The sequence below is a fragment of the Bubalus kerabau genome, chromosome 1 (assembly GCF_029407905.1).
Source record: "Bubalus kerabau isolate K-KA32 ecotype Philippines breed swamp buffalo chromosome 1, PCC_UOA_SB_1v2, whole genome shotgun sequence".
Lineage (NCBI taxonomy): Eukaryota > Metazoa > Chordata > Mammalia > Artiodactyla > Bovidae > Bubalus > Bubalus kerabau.
The window spans coordinates 66,304,110-66,317,009 of record NC_073624.1 but is presented as its reverse complement, the minus strand read 5'-3'; the positions used below and the strand labels follow the sequence as shown (position 1 = coordinate 66,317,009).

The 12,900-nt window shown below is 60.0% G+C and overlaps 1 protein-coding gene across 2 annotated transcripts in view; it reads right to left on the bottom strand.

The window, feature by feature from the left end:
• LRP1 (LDL receptor related protein 1) overlaps positions 1-12,900 on the bottom strand; it is an 80,958-nt gene that overhangs the window by 17,785 nt on the left and 50,273 nt on the right. For both annotated transcript variants that reach the window (XM_055578330.1, XM_055578333.1), the window contains exons 34-50: positions 12,685-12,819; positions 11,057-11,188; positions 10,702-10,836; positions 10,377-10,506; positions 10,128-10,254; positions 9,626-9,777; positions 9,410-9,534; positions 8,761-9,138; positions 7,254-7,443; positions 3,191-3,395; positions 2,667-2,859; positions 1,938-2,063; positions 1,626-1,754; positions 1,271-1,390; positions 937-1,050; positions 324-473; positions 124-246 (exon numbers count right to left, since the gene is read on the bottom strand). In XM_055578330.1, coding sequence (XP_055434305.1) covers positions 124-246; positions 324-473; positions 937-1,050; positions 1,271-1,390; positions 1,626-1,754; positions 1,938-2,063; positions 2,667-2,859; positions 3,191-3,395; positions 7,254-7,443; positions 8,761-9,138; positions 9,410-9,534; positions 9,626-9,777; positions 10,128-10,254; positions 10,377-10,506; positions 10,702-10,836; positions 11,057-11,188; positions 12,685-12,819 — 2,664 coding nt within the window. The remainder of the gene's footprint in view (positions 1-123; positions 247-323; positions 474-936; positions 1,051-1,270; positions 1,391-1,625; positions 1,755-1,937; positions 2,064-2,666; positions 2,860-3,190; positions 3,396-7,253; positions 7,444-8,760; positions 9,139-9,409; positions 9,535-9,625; positions 9,778-10,127; positions 10,255-10,376; positions 10,507-10,701; positions 10,837-11,056; positions 11,189-12,684; positions 12,820-12,900) is intronic.

Below are 12,900 nucleotides of genomic sequence, written 5' to 3'. Positions count from 1 at the left end.
GGGCATTTCCCTGTGAAGGCGTCAAGAGGGCGGGGTCCGCACAGAATCTTAGCGGGACGTGAAGCCCTATCCCCCGTGGGCCCTCTGGGTGCCAGGCTCGGGAGCGGGTCCGTGGTCACTCACTACAGTGGGTCTCGTCCTCGCCGTGTTCACAGTCATCCTCCTTGTCACACGTCCAGCTCATGGGGATGCAGCGGCCGCTGGGGCAGGCGAAGTAGTTCAGGGGGCACCTGGGGCGCTTCACACCTGGGGGCGAGGCAGGCATGAGGGCACGGCCCCCTCAGGGGGCTGCCGCCCACCGCACACCTGCCCACCGGCCGGACCTGGGCAGTCACGCTCGTCGCTGTAGTCCCCGCAGTCGTTGGCGCCGTCGCACACCCAGCTGGGCGCGTAGCAGAGGGAGGTCCGCTCGCAGGGCTGGAAGCGCACGCCCTTCACCCCCAGGCGGAAGTAGCTGCTGCAGTCAGTGGCGCCTGGCAGGGGCGGGGAGGAGGGGTGGCACCAGGTTCCCCCCACAACACCCTCCCCACAGAGCTGCCGGCCCGCACGGCGCCTGGAGGGGTGGCACCAGGTCCCCCCACAACACCCTCCCCACAGAGCTGCCGGCCCGCACGGCGCCTGGAGGGGTGGCACCAGGTTCCCCCACAACACCCTCCCCACAGAGCTGCCGGCCTGCACGGCGCCTGGAGGGGTGGCACCAGGCTCCCCCCACAACACCCTCCCGCAGAGCTGCTGGCCCGCATGCATGTTTCAGAAAGTCGAGCCCTGTCTCTCGGTGGATGTGCCCTGGCCACGCTTTCCACTCCCTGCCCCTCCCTGAGTCCCAGGGGAGCCCAGGGCTGGGGTGGGCTGGGAGAAGGCTGAAGCTGCCCTGGGGGCCCAGAGGAAAGGCAGAGAGGAGCCGGGGCCAGAGGGCAGGGAGGGGGCGTCGCTCACTGCAGTTCATCTCATCGGAGGCGTCCTCGCAGTCCACAAACTGGTTGCAGCGGCTGGAGTTCCCGATGCAGGTGCCGTCCCGGCAGCGGAACTCGCCCACACCACAGGCCGTCTCTGCAACAGTGCCCGCCCGGTGCCATAAGCCAGGGGCCTCCCCGTGGGGGCCAGGCCAGCCCAGGCCAGACCTCCCAGCCCAGAGTGCCTGCCCGGGGCCACCATACCGTGACCTGAACCAGAATCCTTGGGACCTGGGGACCAAAGCTCAGTGAGGGCAGGGGTGGGGCAGGGTTGGTGGGGTGGGGAGGGTCTGAGGCCTGGCCCGGGTCCCACTCACTGTTGCAGGGAATCTCGTCGGAGCCGTCCCCGCAGTCATCTGCCCCGTTGCACCACAGCATGTTGGACACACAACGCCCGTTGTTGCACTGGCGGAAGGTCTTCTTGCAGCGGCGGGTGTCTGCAGGCGGGAGCAGGCCGCGGTGAGCAGCGGCTGGGGGCTGCCTCTGATGAGACCCTGCTTCGGGCCTGGTGTGGGTCTCACAGTGGTTCTCCCCTTCATGAGCTCCCCACTTTTTCTAGGGGATGCGGGGAGGGCGGGGGCTTTGCTCCTCTCACTCCCATGCCCCAGCCAGCGGGACTGAGGCTGGTGACTCAGGAGGTGGGGGCCTGGGGGTCCGGGTGGGGGCCCTTACTGCAGTAGGACGGCTTCTCGTCAGACTTGTCCTTGCAGTGGGAGACGCCATCGCATGTCAGGCCAAAATTGATGCACTCGCCATTGGCACACTCGAACTCGTCTTGTGCACGGCACGAGGAATTCACCGCTGGGGAGAGAGGCGAGGAGCTTCCTGAGCTGGGGCCTGAGCGCCTGTACCCCCTCTCCCCCAGGAACTGAGGCTTCGGGGGGCTGGGTTGTTGGTGGGGGCTGGGCTGTTGGAGCGTCTGGGGTGAGATGGTTCCCGTCTGTGCCCAGGGCCCCCCACGCAGTGCCCTGGTCCCTCTCTCACCCTGGCAGGTGAAGTCGTCCTGGAGGATACGGCCCCCACGGCAGGAGCAGTTGACGTGGCCTTGGTGCGTGAGCAGACACAGGTCCTGGCAGCCCCCGTTGTTGATGCGGCAGGGAGAGAGCTCGCCTGAGGCAGGGGTGGAGGAGAGTGGGCCAAGGGTGTCCTCCCCTGTGCATACACGGAGCACCCCCACCCCTAACCAGCCAGCTCCACTGAGCTTCCCGGCACCGCCTGTGACACAGTGGCTCACAGCTGGCCTGGGGGCTGCTATGGGAAGGCCGGGTAGGAGCATTCGGGGTAGGCCTGAGCTTGAGGTTGTGTGTGCTCTTAGGTGTGGTGACTGGCATTCTGAGCTGTACACTGGGGAGACTGAAATCTAAGGAGCCCTGAGGTCATGTATGTGGCGGGGCCCCAGGGCATGTGTGAAGAGTGTGTGAGAGGCTGAGAAAACTACAGATCTGTGTGGGGGACCCTCGGTGTCAAGCCAGTGTGGGACCACGTCTGTGCCCATGCATGCAGACGGTGGAGCAGGCAGTGCCTGGGATGGGTGTGGGGTCAGGTTCCAGCAGGTCTGTGTGGTGGTTCTGTGTGGGAGGAATGACTGTACCATGTGCTGGGTGCGTCCAGAGATGTGAATGGGTCCAGTTGCATACGTGTGTGTGTGTGTACGTGTGCGCATGCTGGCACAGTGGGCAGATGGGCAAGGCTGGTGGCAGCGGCCCCACTCACAGCTGTTGGTGTCATTGGCCACGGCGATGATGCCCATGGGCTGCTGGGGGATGTCCACGCGCAGCAGCTTCATGTCGCTGCCCACGTACTTGTTGGCCCGCTGCACGGCCCGCCGCACCCAGTCGGTCCAGAAGATGTGTTCCCCATACACAGCCAACCCAAAGGGGTGGACTGGCTCCGACTTCAGGATGACCTGCGGAGACACCCTCAGCTTTGTTAGAGGTATGGCTCTCGCCCCTGCCTCCACCCCCTGCAGCTGCTCCGGGGACCAGCGGCCTGGCTCCCTAGACACGGTCACACAAGGGGAGGATCTGCAGAGGACTGCGAACACCTCCCTCGTTCAGGGGCCAAGGAAGCCAAATGGTGAGGTCAGGATGCCTCACTGTCCTCCCAGCTCTTCCCGCTCCACCGGGCAGCCTCCCTTTCTCCTGCTCTGCGCCTGGGCAGTGTCCTCCCTGGCTGCCCGGCAGTCTCCCGGTGTCGGCCCCCTCCTGCTGCCCATCCCGCCTGCCCTGGAGACTCACGTAGCGATGGGAGCCGTCATACTCGCACCGCTCGATCTTGTCCAGGGTGGCATCGGAGAAGTAGAGCTTCTCAGCCCGGTGGTCGATGGCCAGGCCATTGGGGGTGCGGATGTCCTTCTCGATGAGAGTCAGGACGTTGGCCCCTGACAGGGCTGCCCGCATGATGCTGGGGTGCTGCTCGTTCCAGTTGGTCCAGAACATCAGGCTGAGGCGAGAGAGGCCACGGAGATCAGGACCCAAAGCCAAGGAGCCGGCCGTGGTGAGCCCAGGTGAGGGCGTGCAGACAAGCCAGACCCAGAGGTCTGCCAGCATGTGAGCTAGGCCCCGGCACCACAGGCAGCCTCAGGCCACCAAAGCCAACATAGCCCCGGTGCCCAGGAAGGGCTAGACAGGATTAGTGTGCGTGTGCACACATGTACAAGTGCTTCTGTGTCCACACCTGCCTTTACTGAGACAGTGGGCTCTGGGATTCCGATCCTGGCTGCTAGGGACCTTAGCAAGCTACTTAACACCTCTGTAGTGCATTTTTCCGCTCTATGAAATAGGAATGACTAGTACTATTAATACTATCTGCTCCATGCAGTGATTTGAGGATTAAATGACAGTCGTGTGTGCTATGTGAGGATTTTCTATTCTTTTTTTCTTCGTTTTTCTCTTCTCCTGGCATCCTGAAGACCCTTGGGTGTCCAGTGTGTCCTGGGGACACGTGGGTTTTACCACCAAGTTCCTGAGATTCACCTTCTCCATAACTTAAGGCCTGTGTACATCTGGGATCTGAGTCCCAGCTCTGCTGCTTACTAGCTCTGACCTTGAACATGCCTCTTGGCCTCTCCTTTTTTCTTTTTCTCTTGGCCCCTCTGAGCCTCGGTTTCCTCTCAGTATAGGAGGTGATGGGAATGGCCAGCCATGCTGTGCTTCTCTGGGGGGTGGCGGTGGTGGTAAGGTCCTAGAGATGGGTGTGGAAGACCTCAGGGCTGGCCAGGTCCTCTGACCACCTGCAGTGGATGGGGATTCTTAGGTCTTTGTTCCAGATTCACATGCAGTTAGGAAGGAGGGAGACTGAGGAACCAGACTGTCCAGTGCTCCCCAGGCCACCCTCACCCACCCTGGAGTTTGAGAAGCACCGAGCTACACCAGGGCTTCACAGGAGGCTCTAGCGGTAAAGAACCTGCCTGCCAATGCAGCAGACATTAGAGACCCAGGTTCGATCCCTGGGTCAGGAAGATTCCCTGGAGGAGGGCATGGCAACCCACTCCAGTATTCTTGCCTGAAGAATCCTATGGACAGAGGAGCCTGTGTCTCCCCAAGCTACAGTCCACGGGGTCGCAAAGAGTCAGACATGACTGAAGCGCCTTAGCATGAGCTACATCAAAGCCATTTGAATTGCAAGGAAATCAAACCAGTCAATCCTAAAGGAAATCAGTCCTGAATATTCATTGGCAGGACTGATGTTGAAGCTGAAATTCCAAAACTTTGGTCACCTGATGCAAAGAGCTGACTCATTGGAAAAGACCCTAATGCTGGGAAAGACTGAAGGCAGGAGGAGAAGGGGGCGACAGAGGATGAGATGGTTGGATGGCATCACTGACTCAGTGGACATGAGCTTGAACAAACTCCAGGAGTTAATGAAGGACAGGGAAGCCTGGCGTGCTGCAGTCCATGGCGGGGGGGGGGGTGTCGAAAAGAGTGGGACACGACTGAGCGACTAAACAACACCAAAGCTAGATCCCTTCAGTTCCCACAGGACCTGCTCTCTGCTTTCCTCCACCCCAGGCCTGTGTCCCTCATCCCTGGTCTGTTCTGGCCGCAGAGCTGTCCTCAGCAGCCAGACTTGTCTCCTCAAACCTCTCCAGGTCTCACTCTTTTTAACAAGCCCCCGCCCCCAAGTCTCTCCACCCTGCCACTATGCTCGGGTAAAAGGCTTTTCGTTAGGGAGGCTGACTGCTCCTGAGCCCACGAGGATGAGGCTCTGGTTTGAAAGGCCTCCTCTCAGGGGAAGGGGCAGGGTTCTGGTTCTTGGAATCAGGATGGGAGCGGATAGAGGCGTCTCCCGCTGGCCTCCCCCAGAGGAAACGGGTGTCCCAGGGCAGTTGCTAGAGTCACCTTCCTTCCCACTAGGGACGCCTACACCCTCAAGTACAGTCTGGCTCACTTCATGCTGGGAAGTGCTACCCTCTTGTCACGACAAACTGCTGCGCGTGGCAGATTGATCCGTGCTCCTAGGACTGCGGTCACCTGACCGGGAGAGGCCCCGCCCCCTCCATCTGGGTCCACGCTGGCCCCCTCATGCTCCTCCAACGCACTCGCTCTTTTTGGCCAAGGGAGGGCCTCTCCCACACAGTTCAGCCCTTTCTCCCGTGTTCTGCCTGGCTTCAGTTCACCCTGCTATCTTGCAGACCTGGCTCACGCACTGCCTTCTTGAGGACACGTTCCCCGATTTCCAGCCTGGCTCAGGTCCTCATCACCCACTCGTGGAGCTCCCTGCGGCGTCATTAGGACAGACATCAAATACGCCAGCGGCGCATGGCTGACCCAACCCTGCTCCCTGCCGGATCCTCAGCACATCACTGGTTCTCAAAAACCATTTGCTGGGACTTCTCTGACGGTCCAGTGGCTAAGACTCTGTGTTCCCCAGGCAGGGGGCCTGGGTTCAATCCCTGGTCAGGGAACTAGATCCCATATGCTGCAACTAAAGGAAAAAAGATCCTGAGTTCTGCAACAAAAATTGAAGATCCTGTGTGCTGCAACTAAGACCTGGCGGAGCCAAATAAAAATTAAAACAGACAAAAAAGCCATTTGTTGAGTGGAGGGCTTCATCTCCTGGGCTCACAGAAAAGGAACTTAGTGGGCTCTGTATCGAAGATGGGAGGCAGGTGGGGGCCCAAGCCTGGCCCTTCCATGGAGGCTCCAGGCCCAGGACAGATGAGCCCTGGAACCAGGCACAGGCAGGTGAAGTTGCCAAGGGTCACGGCAGGCAAGATGGGGTCTCTGTCATAAGCCGTGTACACGCAGGACAGGACCGAGGTGGAAAGGGCCCTCGAGCTGGTCAGCAGGCCAGGCAGGGGCCAGGCTAGGGCCGGGTGTGAGTTACATCAGGGTAAGGAATCTAGGTTCAGTGCACTCATTGTTTCTAAGTAGCTGCTTTGGGGTTTTGTTTGTCCCTTAGTTTCCTAGTAAAGCTTTGGGAAAACATTCCAAGAGCTGCAGAATTCAGGGGCAAAATGGTTTGCTCACATGTGGGCCAAGAGTGCCAAGGTGATGGTGGGGGCAGGGCTGCCCCTGCAGGAGGGTGGAGTGGGTGGAGGCTGGGGGTGTGCACCACCCAGGGGGCTTCCTCCCAAATTCTCCATCTGCAACCTTAGCTCAGCCTCCAGTGCTTCCTCAGGCCTACTCCCTCTGCCCCCTTGCATGCCCCCCAACTCCCAGGCCATAGAGCCTCAAATGGGCTGGGCGTGAGTCAGGCTCCTCCCCTGCCTGGAGCCCTCCCTCCTCCTACTCTTGCTCAAAGCTCCGCCCTATCCAGGCCGCCCTTCTCTGGCTTTTCCACTTGCAGGCCCTGTGCCAACCCACTGCCCCTGTGGTGCCTCTCCGGCATCACGCCCAGCCCTGTGCCGCCATCCATTTCCCACCAGGGAGTTCTCTCCGCAGTTAGGTGGCTGGAACGAGCCCAGCTCAAGGCTTCCACACAACAGATATTTGGTGAACAAACTTTGCTTGAAACTTGGAGACCAAGAAATACAGAGGACCTGCTGTGTACCTTGAGCATGGCCCTCTGATGAATGAATCAAGAGATTCAGTTAATCATCAAGCCAGAGAGCCCGCCACAGGCCTCTCACCCTCTCCTTGATGAGGCGTCTGAGATAGTACTGTCCTTATATTACAGATGATGAAACCGAAGCTCAGAGAGGTCTCGCAGGTGGTCCCAGGTCTCACAGCAAGATAGTGGCTAAGCTCAGGTTAGAGCCAGACCCTCCCTCTCCTGCATCCCCTGCCCCAGTCTGTCTGGGGGCAGTTTCTGCCCCCCTGTGCCCACCTGTCCCCACACCCTGGGCCCCCAGCTCACTTCTGGCACTCGTCCAGCACAAAGGCCCTGGGGTGATCGTCTCCAGACATGGTGATGACCGTCTCACGCTCAAAGGCCCCTGGGCGGGTCTGGTCCACTGTGTGGCGGGTGATGGTGGACGTGGTGTAGCTTGTCCAGTAGAGTGTGTCCCAGCCCCGGTGATAGGCCAGGCCTTCCACAGAGCCCACGTCTGCGGGGAGACAGGAGCAGTGATGGATCAGGACAGGGCCAGAGAGCAGAGCACAGGGGCACCCACTTGCCTGCACACAGGGGAAGTGCGGGAGCTGGGGAGTGTGTGTGTGGGGTGGCCCTCAGCGCCCCCAGGCCCTCCTGCACTCCTCTATTTCCCACCCAAACGATCCGCAGTCCATCCCCCTATCCCTTCTTCCGGTGTCTCCCCACCGCTGGCTAGACTTGGCTTTATGCTGCGGTTACACCTCCTGGAGCCAGGGTTCTGCCAAGTTGGGTGCAAACTGGATTTCAGTAAATCAGCTCACACGTGGGCTGTCCTGGGGAGCCTCCAACTTCTAGACCCTGAACTGGATTGACTGGTAGACACCTGAAGCTCAGGTTAAAGAACCGAGAGCGTGATGAGAGACACGGTATAACTTAGTTTAAGAGAGACAGACTCAGGGGTTTCAGCGGCTTCAAGATGTCTGGTGATGTGGTTGCCAGAAGGCTGCATTGATAGAACTACTGTAGCCTGAACAATGGCCCGGAGAAGACGACAGCCTGCCAGGCTCTCCAGATAAGCTACCATTAGAGTATCGGGTTCAGCTTTGGACGCTACATTTTCAGACAGACGTGGGGACGGGACTCTGGGAGGCAGAAAACGGCGAGGAGGTTGAAAGGACAGGTCTGTTTTCATCACCACTGTATACCTAGCACCTAGTAACGCGCTTGGCAGGTCTTTACAGACAGAAGTGACAAACGTATGAACAAGTGAATGAGGCAAAGGACCTGCGGCATCCAGCCCAGAGCAAACTAGTGGAGCAGAACAGAACTTCCCAAGGAGCATAAGGCTGTCCGGGAATGAAGCTCTAGGCCCTCCCCCTTCAGGGAGCGCACCCGACGTGGCCTGAGACCCAGCTAAGGTCTCCCACCTGATGCCTCAGGCCATCCTGTCTCTTTGCCAGATGAGAAATCTGAGGCTGTGAGAGCACAGAAAACTTGCCCAAGTGACTCAAATCCTGTGTCTGGGGTTGAACCCACCCGGTCTCTGCAGCCTGTTCTATGAGTAACCAGATATACAGAGGCGAGCTTTGGCTTATTCTGTCTACCTCGAGGGCAGAAGGAGGACCGGAGGGGACCAACTCTGACTCCAACGGGAGAGACTTTCAGTAACACACAGTGGGATTCACTGGCTGTTTGTCAGGGACGCCAAGGCAGGTGGGACTCAGATCCAGGGCAGGGGTGGGTTGGCTGGTGTCCACGGCATCCCTGCCCTGAGTCTGGGCCGACCCTCCCCACCCCCCAATTCCTGGGAAGAAAGGAAGTCTGGGCTCACTCTCCACAATGGTGGTCCTGCCCGAGCCGTCGTCATTGATCTGCTGGATGTTTCCAAAGTGGATGTCGCTGAAAAAGATGCGGTTGGGGGTGCCCGGGGAGGTGCCCGCTCGGTAGTCGAAGGCCAGGGCGATGACGTTCTTCATGTGTTCGGGGTCCTCGAAGGGCTGCACCGGCGCGTTGAGGTTGCGCTCATCAGACAGGTGCACGCTCTTGAGGATGGTGCGCTCCGAGTAGAGCAGGTAGCCTGCGTACTCACGACACGACGCCCCGTCCTCAGCCAGCATCCCGTGGGCACAGGCGCAGGCCCGCTGCCCATTGCCCCGGTACAGGCACAGCTGCTGGCACCCACCATTGTCCACCGCACACACATTGGTTCCTGGAGGGGGCAGCCATGGGGAAGGCAGAGGTCACGGCGGGCAGGGCCAGCTGGCTGCCCCTGTCCTCTCGGCTGAGGTAGGAACTCTGGTTGGCGCCCTGCTCTGCCTCCATGTCCCCACTTCAGACAACTCTCCAGGCCCTGGCACTCAAGCCCTTCAGCCTCTCCTCACCACCCCTGGGTCTCTCTCATCATGCTCTCCTGGAAGTTCCCCTGCAGTCTAACTTCTCCCCCAGGCTCTCTCTTGCCCACCCCAGAGCCCCAGCCTCGCCTTTCTGCCGGTCCCGGTTGAAGACTTTGATGTCTTTGAGCTGGACACCGATGCCTGTTCGCAGGGGCACGGAGTCGGTGGCATTGTCCTTGCTCCCGCGCTTAATGGAGCCGTTGGCATGAGTCCTGCGGGGAGGCGAGGGGCCACGAGCAGGTTATCAGCTGGGGCTGAGGGGCGGGGACGATGGCCCAGGGGAAGGCCAGGACAGAGGCCCACCTGTCACTCCAGTAGATGAACTCCTCAAACACGGACACCGAGAACATGTCCATGTTGTTGCTGGACAGCACTACCTCGCGGTCCTCGCCTGTCTCCAGGTCGATCCGCTCGATTTTGTCCGTCCGGGCATCGCACCAGTATAGCTTCCCATCCTGCAGGCCAGAGGCACCCACCTCACTGCCAGCCCCACGTCCCAGGCAGCATGGGGCAGCCACTCACTCCCGCCTCACCGTCTCTTCCCTCCTTGCTCTACATCCTCCCGCTCTCTGACCTGTGGCTCTGCTGGCCTCCCTCTAGCGCCCACTTCTGAGTGACCTCCCTGGCCATCTCCCGGGTGGTGGAACCCTACTCTGCATGGGGCCTGGGCCAGAGGACCCCATGACTCCTTGGTCCATTTCTTCCCACCAATGGGCATGTCACATGAGATTCAGTGGGGAGCTGCCCCTCCCCACAGAGCGCGGGTTCCGCCTCTTTGGCCCCAGGGCTGAGCCTGCACCCAAACCTGATAGTCCACGGAGATGCCGTTGGGCCAGCTGATGCTGACGTTAACCAACACCACCCGCTCACTGCCATCCAGCCGAGACCGCTCAATCCGCGGGTACTGGCCCCACTCAGTCCAGAACAAGTACCTGGGGTGAAGGTGGAAGAGGGAGTCAGTCCCCAGAGCACGGAGGAGAACAGGCCTGTGGCCAGAGGGCCTGACCAGACCAGAGCCAGGAGTGGGGACTGGTCAGCCCACCCCGCTCCTCACCCCTTCTCCGGGTGGACCGTGATCGCCCGGGGCTTGTCCAGACCCTGGGAGATGACCACGTAGCGGAAAGAGCCATTGAGCCGGGCAACCTCGATGACATCAAAACCCTGGTCCGTCCAGTAGATGTTGCCTGAGGAGGGAGGAAGGCAGGGTGCTCGGGGGGCGTGTGGGGACTCGTGTACCTCGTCCCCTCCAGCCTTCTGAGACCCCCCGCTTCTCCCCATCTGTTCCTGCCTACCCCTTCTCCTCACACCCCCTCCTCCTGAGACCCCACTCCCCCAGTCCTCTGCCTCACCCGCAGTCCCCCAGCCCTCCCAGAGCTCACCTGCAATCCAGTCCACTGCGATGCCCTCCACGCGGCCAATGCCGTTGGTCACCACATCCTCACGCCACGTCTGGTCCCGCTTAGCCCGGCTGATGGTGCTCAGGCCCATGTCCACCCAGTAAATGGTGTCATTCTCTGGGGGCAGAGGAGCCAACATGGGGATGCTCACCGAGGCAGGAGACAAGGTGGAGGGGTCAAAATCACAAGGCGATGACTGAGAGCTGGGGAGACCAGTGGCTTGGGACGGTATAGCAGGGCAGAGCAGCTGTGGTCAGGCAACCTCTCCCTGGACCCCCAGAACACTTCACCGCGAAGGGAAGGCCATGTCCCACCCCCTCCTGCCACCATAGCTCACCAGCATGGAAGTCAATGCCAACAGCCAGTGAGGTCCCCGACACTGGGACCAGGGCGTCCGACTTGTCGTTGGGATCCAGCGGGATTCCTCGGATCCCCTCGTGCACAGAGTACAGGAGAAAGGAGCCCACACCTGAAACACAAGTACAGTGGGCATGGGCCTTGCTGACACCCCTTAAGCTTGGCTCTGTCACCCACAAACCCTTTTGATACCTCCTCCCACCCATCACACCTCCCCTCTCACCACACACCCTAGCTTGGGGCCTGGGTGGGGACCGGGCCAGTCAAGTCACCTGGCCGGCTCCAGGGAACCACCTGTGAGACCCCATAGTGCCCACTAGAGGGCAGCAGAGACCAGGCTTTCGCTTCACACAACCAGTTCTGCCTCACTCGGGTCACAAACTTTAACAGCCCTAAAGGTGTTAGGGAGGATCTGGAGAGGTTTAGATGAGTCAGTAGGACTGAGTGACTCCCAAATCTAGACTTCCACCCTAGTTTCCTCTTTGTCCTCGTCCGTCTGGTCTGTGTCACATCCTTGGGTCTCTGGCACCCAGCTCCTGAGCCAGCCTCCTTCCCAGTTCCCCATTTCTTACAAGGCGCCACTATCCATGCACCCTAGAATTTCCCCCTGCCTTTATCCCCTTGCAAAGCACATCCTCAATTGAATCCCCCTAATGGGCCCTGGTTGTTCAAGATCCTTGAAAAAAAGGACTCATGGTCGAGTGTGGGGAGACCCCAAACACTTAAGAGTCTCCCCACAGAAAATTCTCAGAGCAGATGAGCATACGCAAGGCTCTGAGAAGTTCTGCAGCAAAAAAAAAAAAAAAAAAAATCCACTTAAACTTAGTTCAACCCAGTGTTTCTTTCTGTAACATCGACCACATCAAAGAGGGAGGTTCCTAGGAGTGCACTTTGGGAAATGCTGTCCTGGGGCAGGCTTGTAAATCAGTCAGCAAGTTCTTGTGAAATAGCTCTCAGTTTCATCCCTTCTCTTCAACCCCGCTGCTGAGCCCCAGCCCAGGCCAACAGCCTCCTGACTGGTCTAACTGCCTTGGTCTCTCCCTCCCCCACTCAGCCGGCTGTCTGCCGCCAGGTTAATCTGCCCCCAACACCACTTTCCAGGTGCTCCTGGCTGAGAACCTGCAGAACCCCGCCTGCCCCATAGCCTCACCCATGAACCCCACACCCTGCCCGCCACTCAGGCTGGCACCTCAGGGCCTTGCACCCACCCTCCTACTGCTCTGGACCCCTCGCCTGGCATGTTGTCCCTTCTCCTTCAAACCACACTTAAATCCTCTGTGCCCAGCACACTTCTTGCATGAAGTGACCCTGGCGTCCCCTCCGATGTCTATTTCTCCAGAATCCTACTGAAGTCAGAGCCGCTTCATGTCCCCCCTCCCCCACCTCTGGTTAAGCCTGCTGAGCACAGGGACAGGGACTTCTGTCCCCCGCCTCCCCCATAGCAACCAGCACAGTGGACGCTGACTAAGCATCTAACCCAGAAGGCACTTAATACACAATGGACTCGTCCTGTGCCCAAGCTGAGAAGAGGAAGGTGGGCTGTAGAGGAAGACGAGTCGGGTTGGGGACCGGGGTCGAGGGGAGGGGAGCAGAGGCAGGGGCACTGACCCTCGCAGGCCTGCTGGCCGCTCCGGAGGCTGTAGCCGGCTGTGCACATGCAGGAGCGGGTCGTCTCGGACGTGGGCAGGCAGAGCTGCGAGCAGTCGCCGTTGTTGACGCTGCAGGGATTGGTGCCCTCGTGGTCTGGGGGCGAGTGGGAGGCACAGAGAAAGGGTTACTGGCTCTCCTCAGGACCTCGGTGTCAGGCTTGAGCATGCCTTGGGA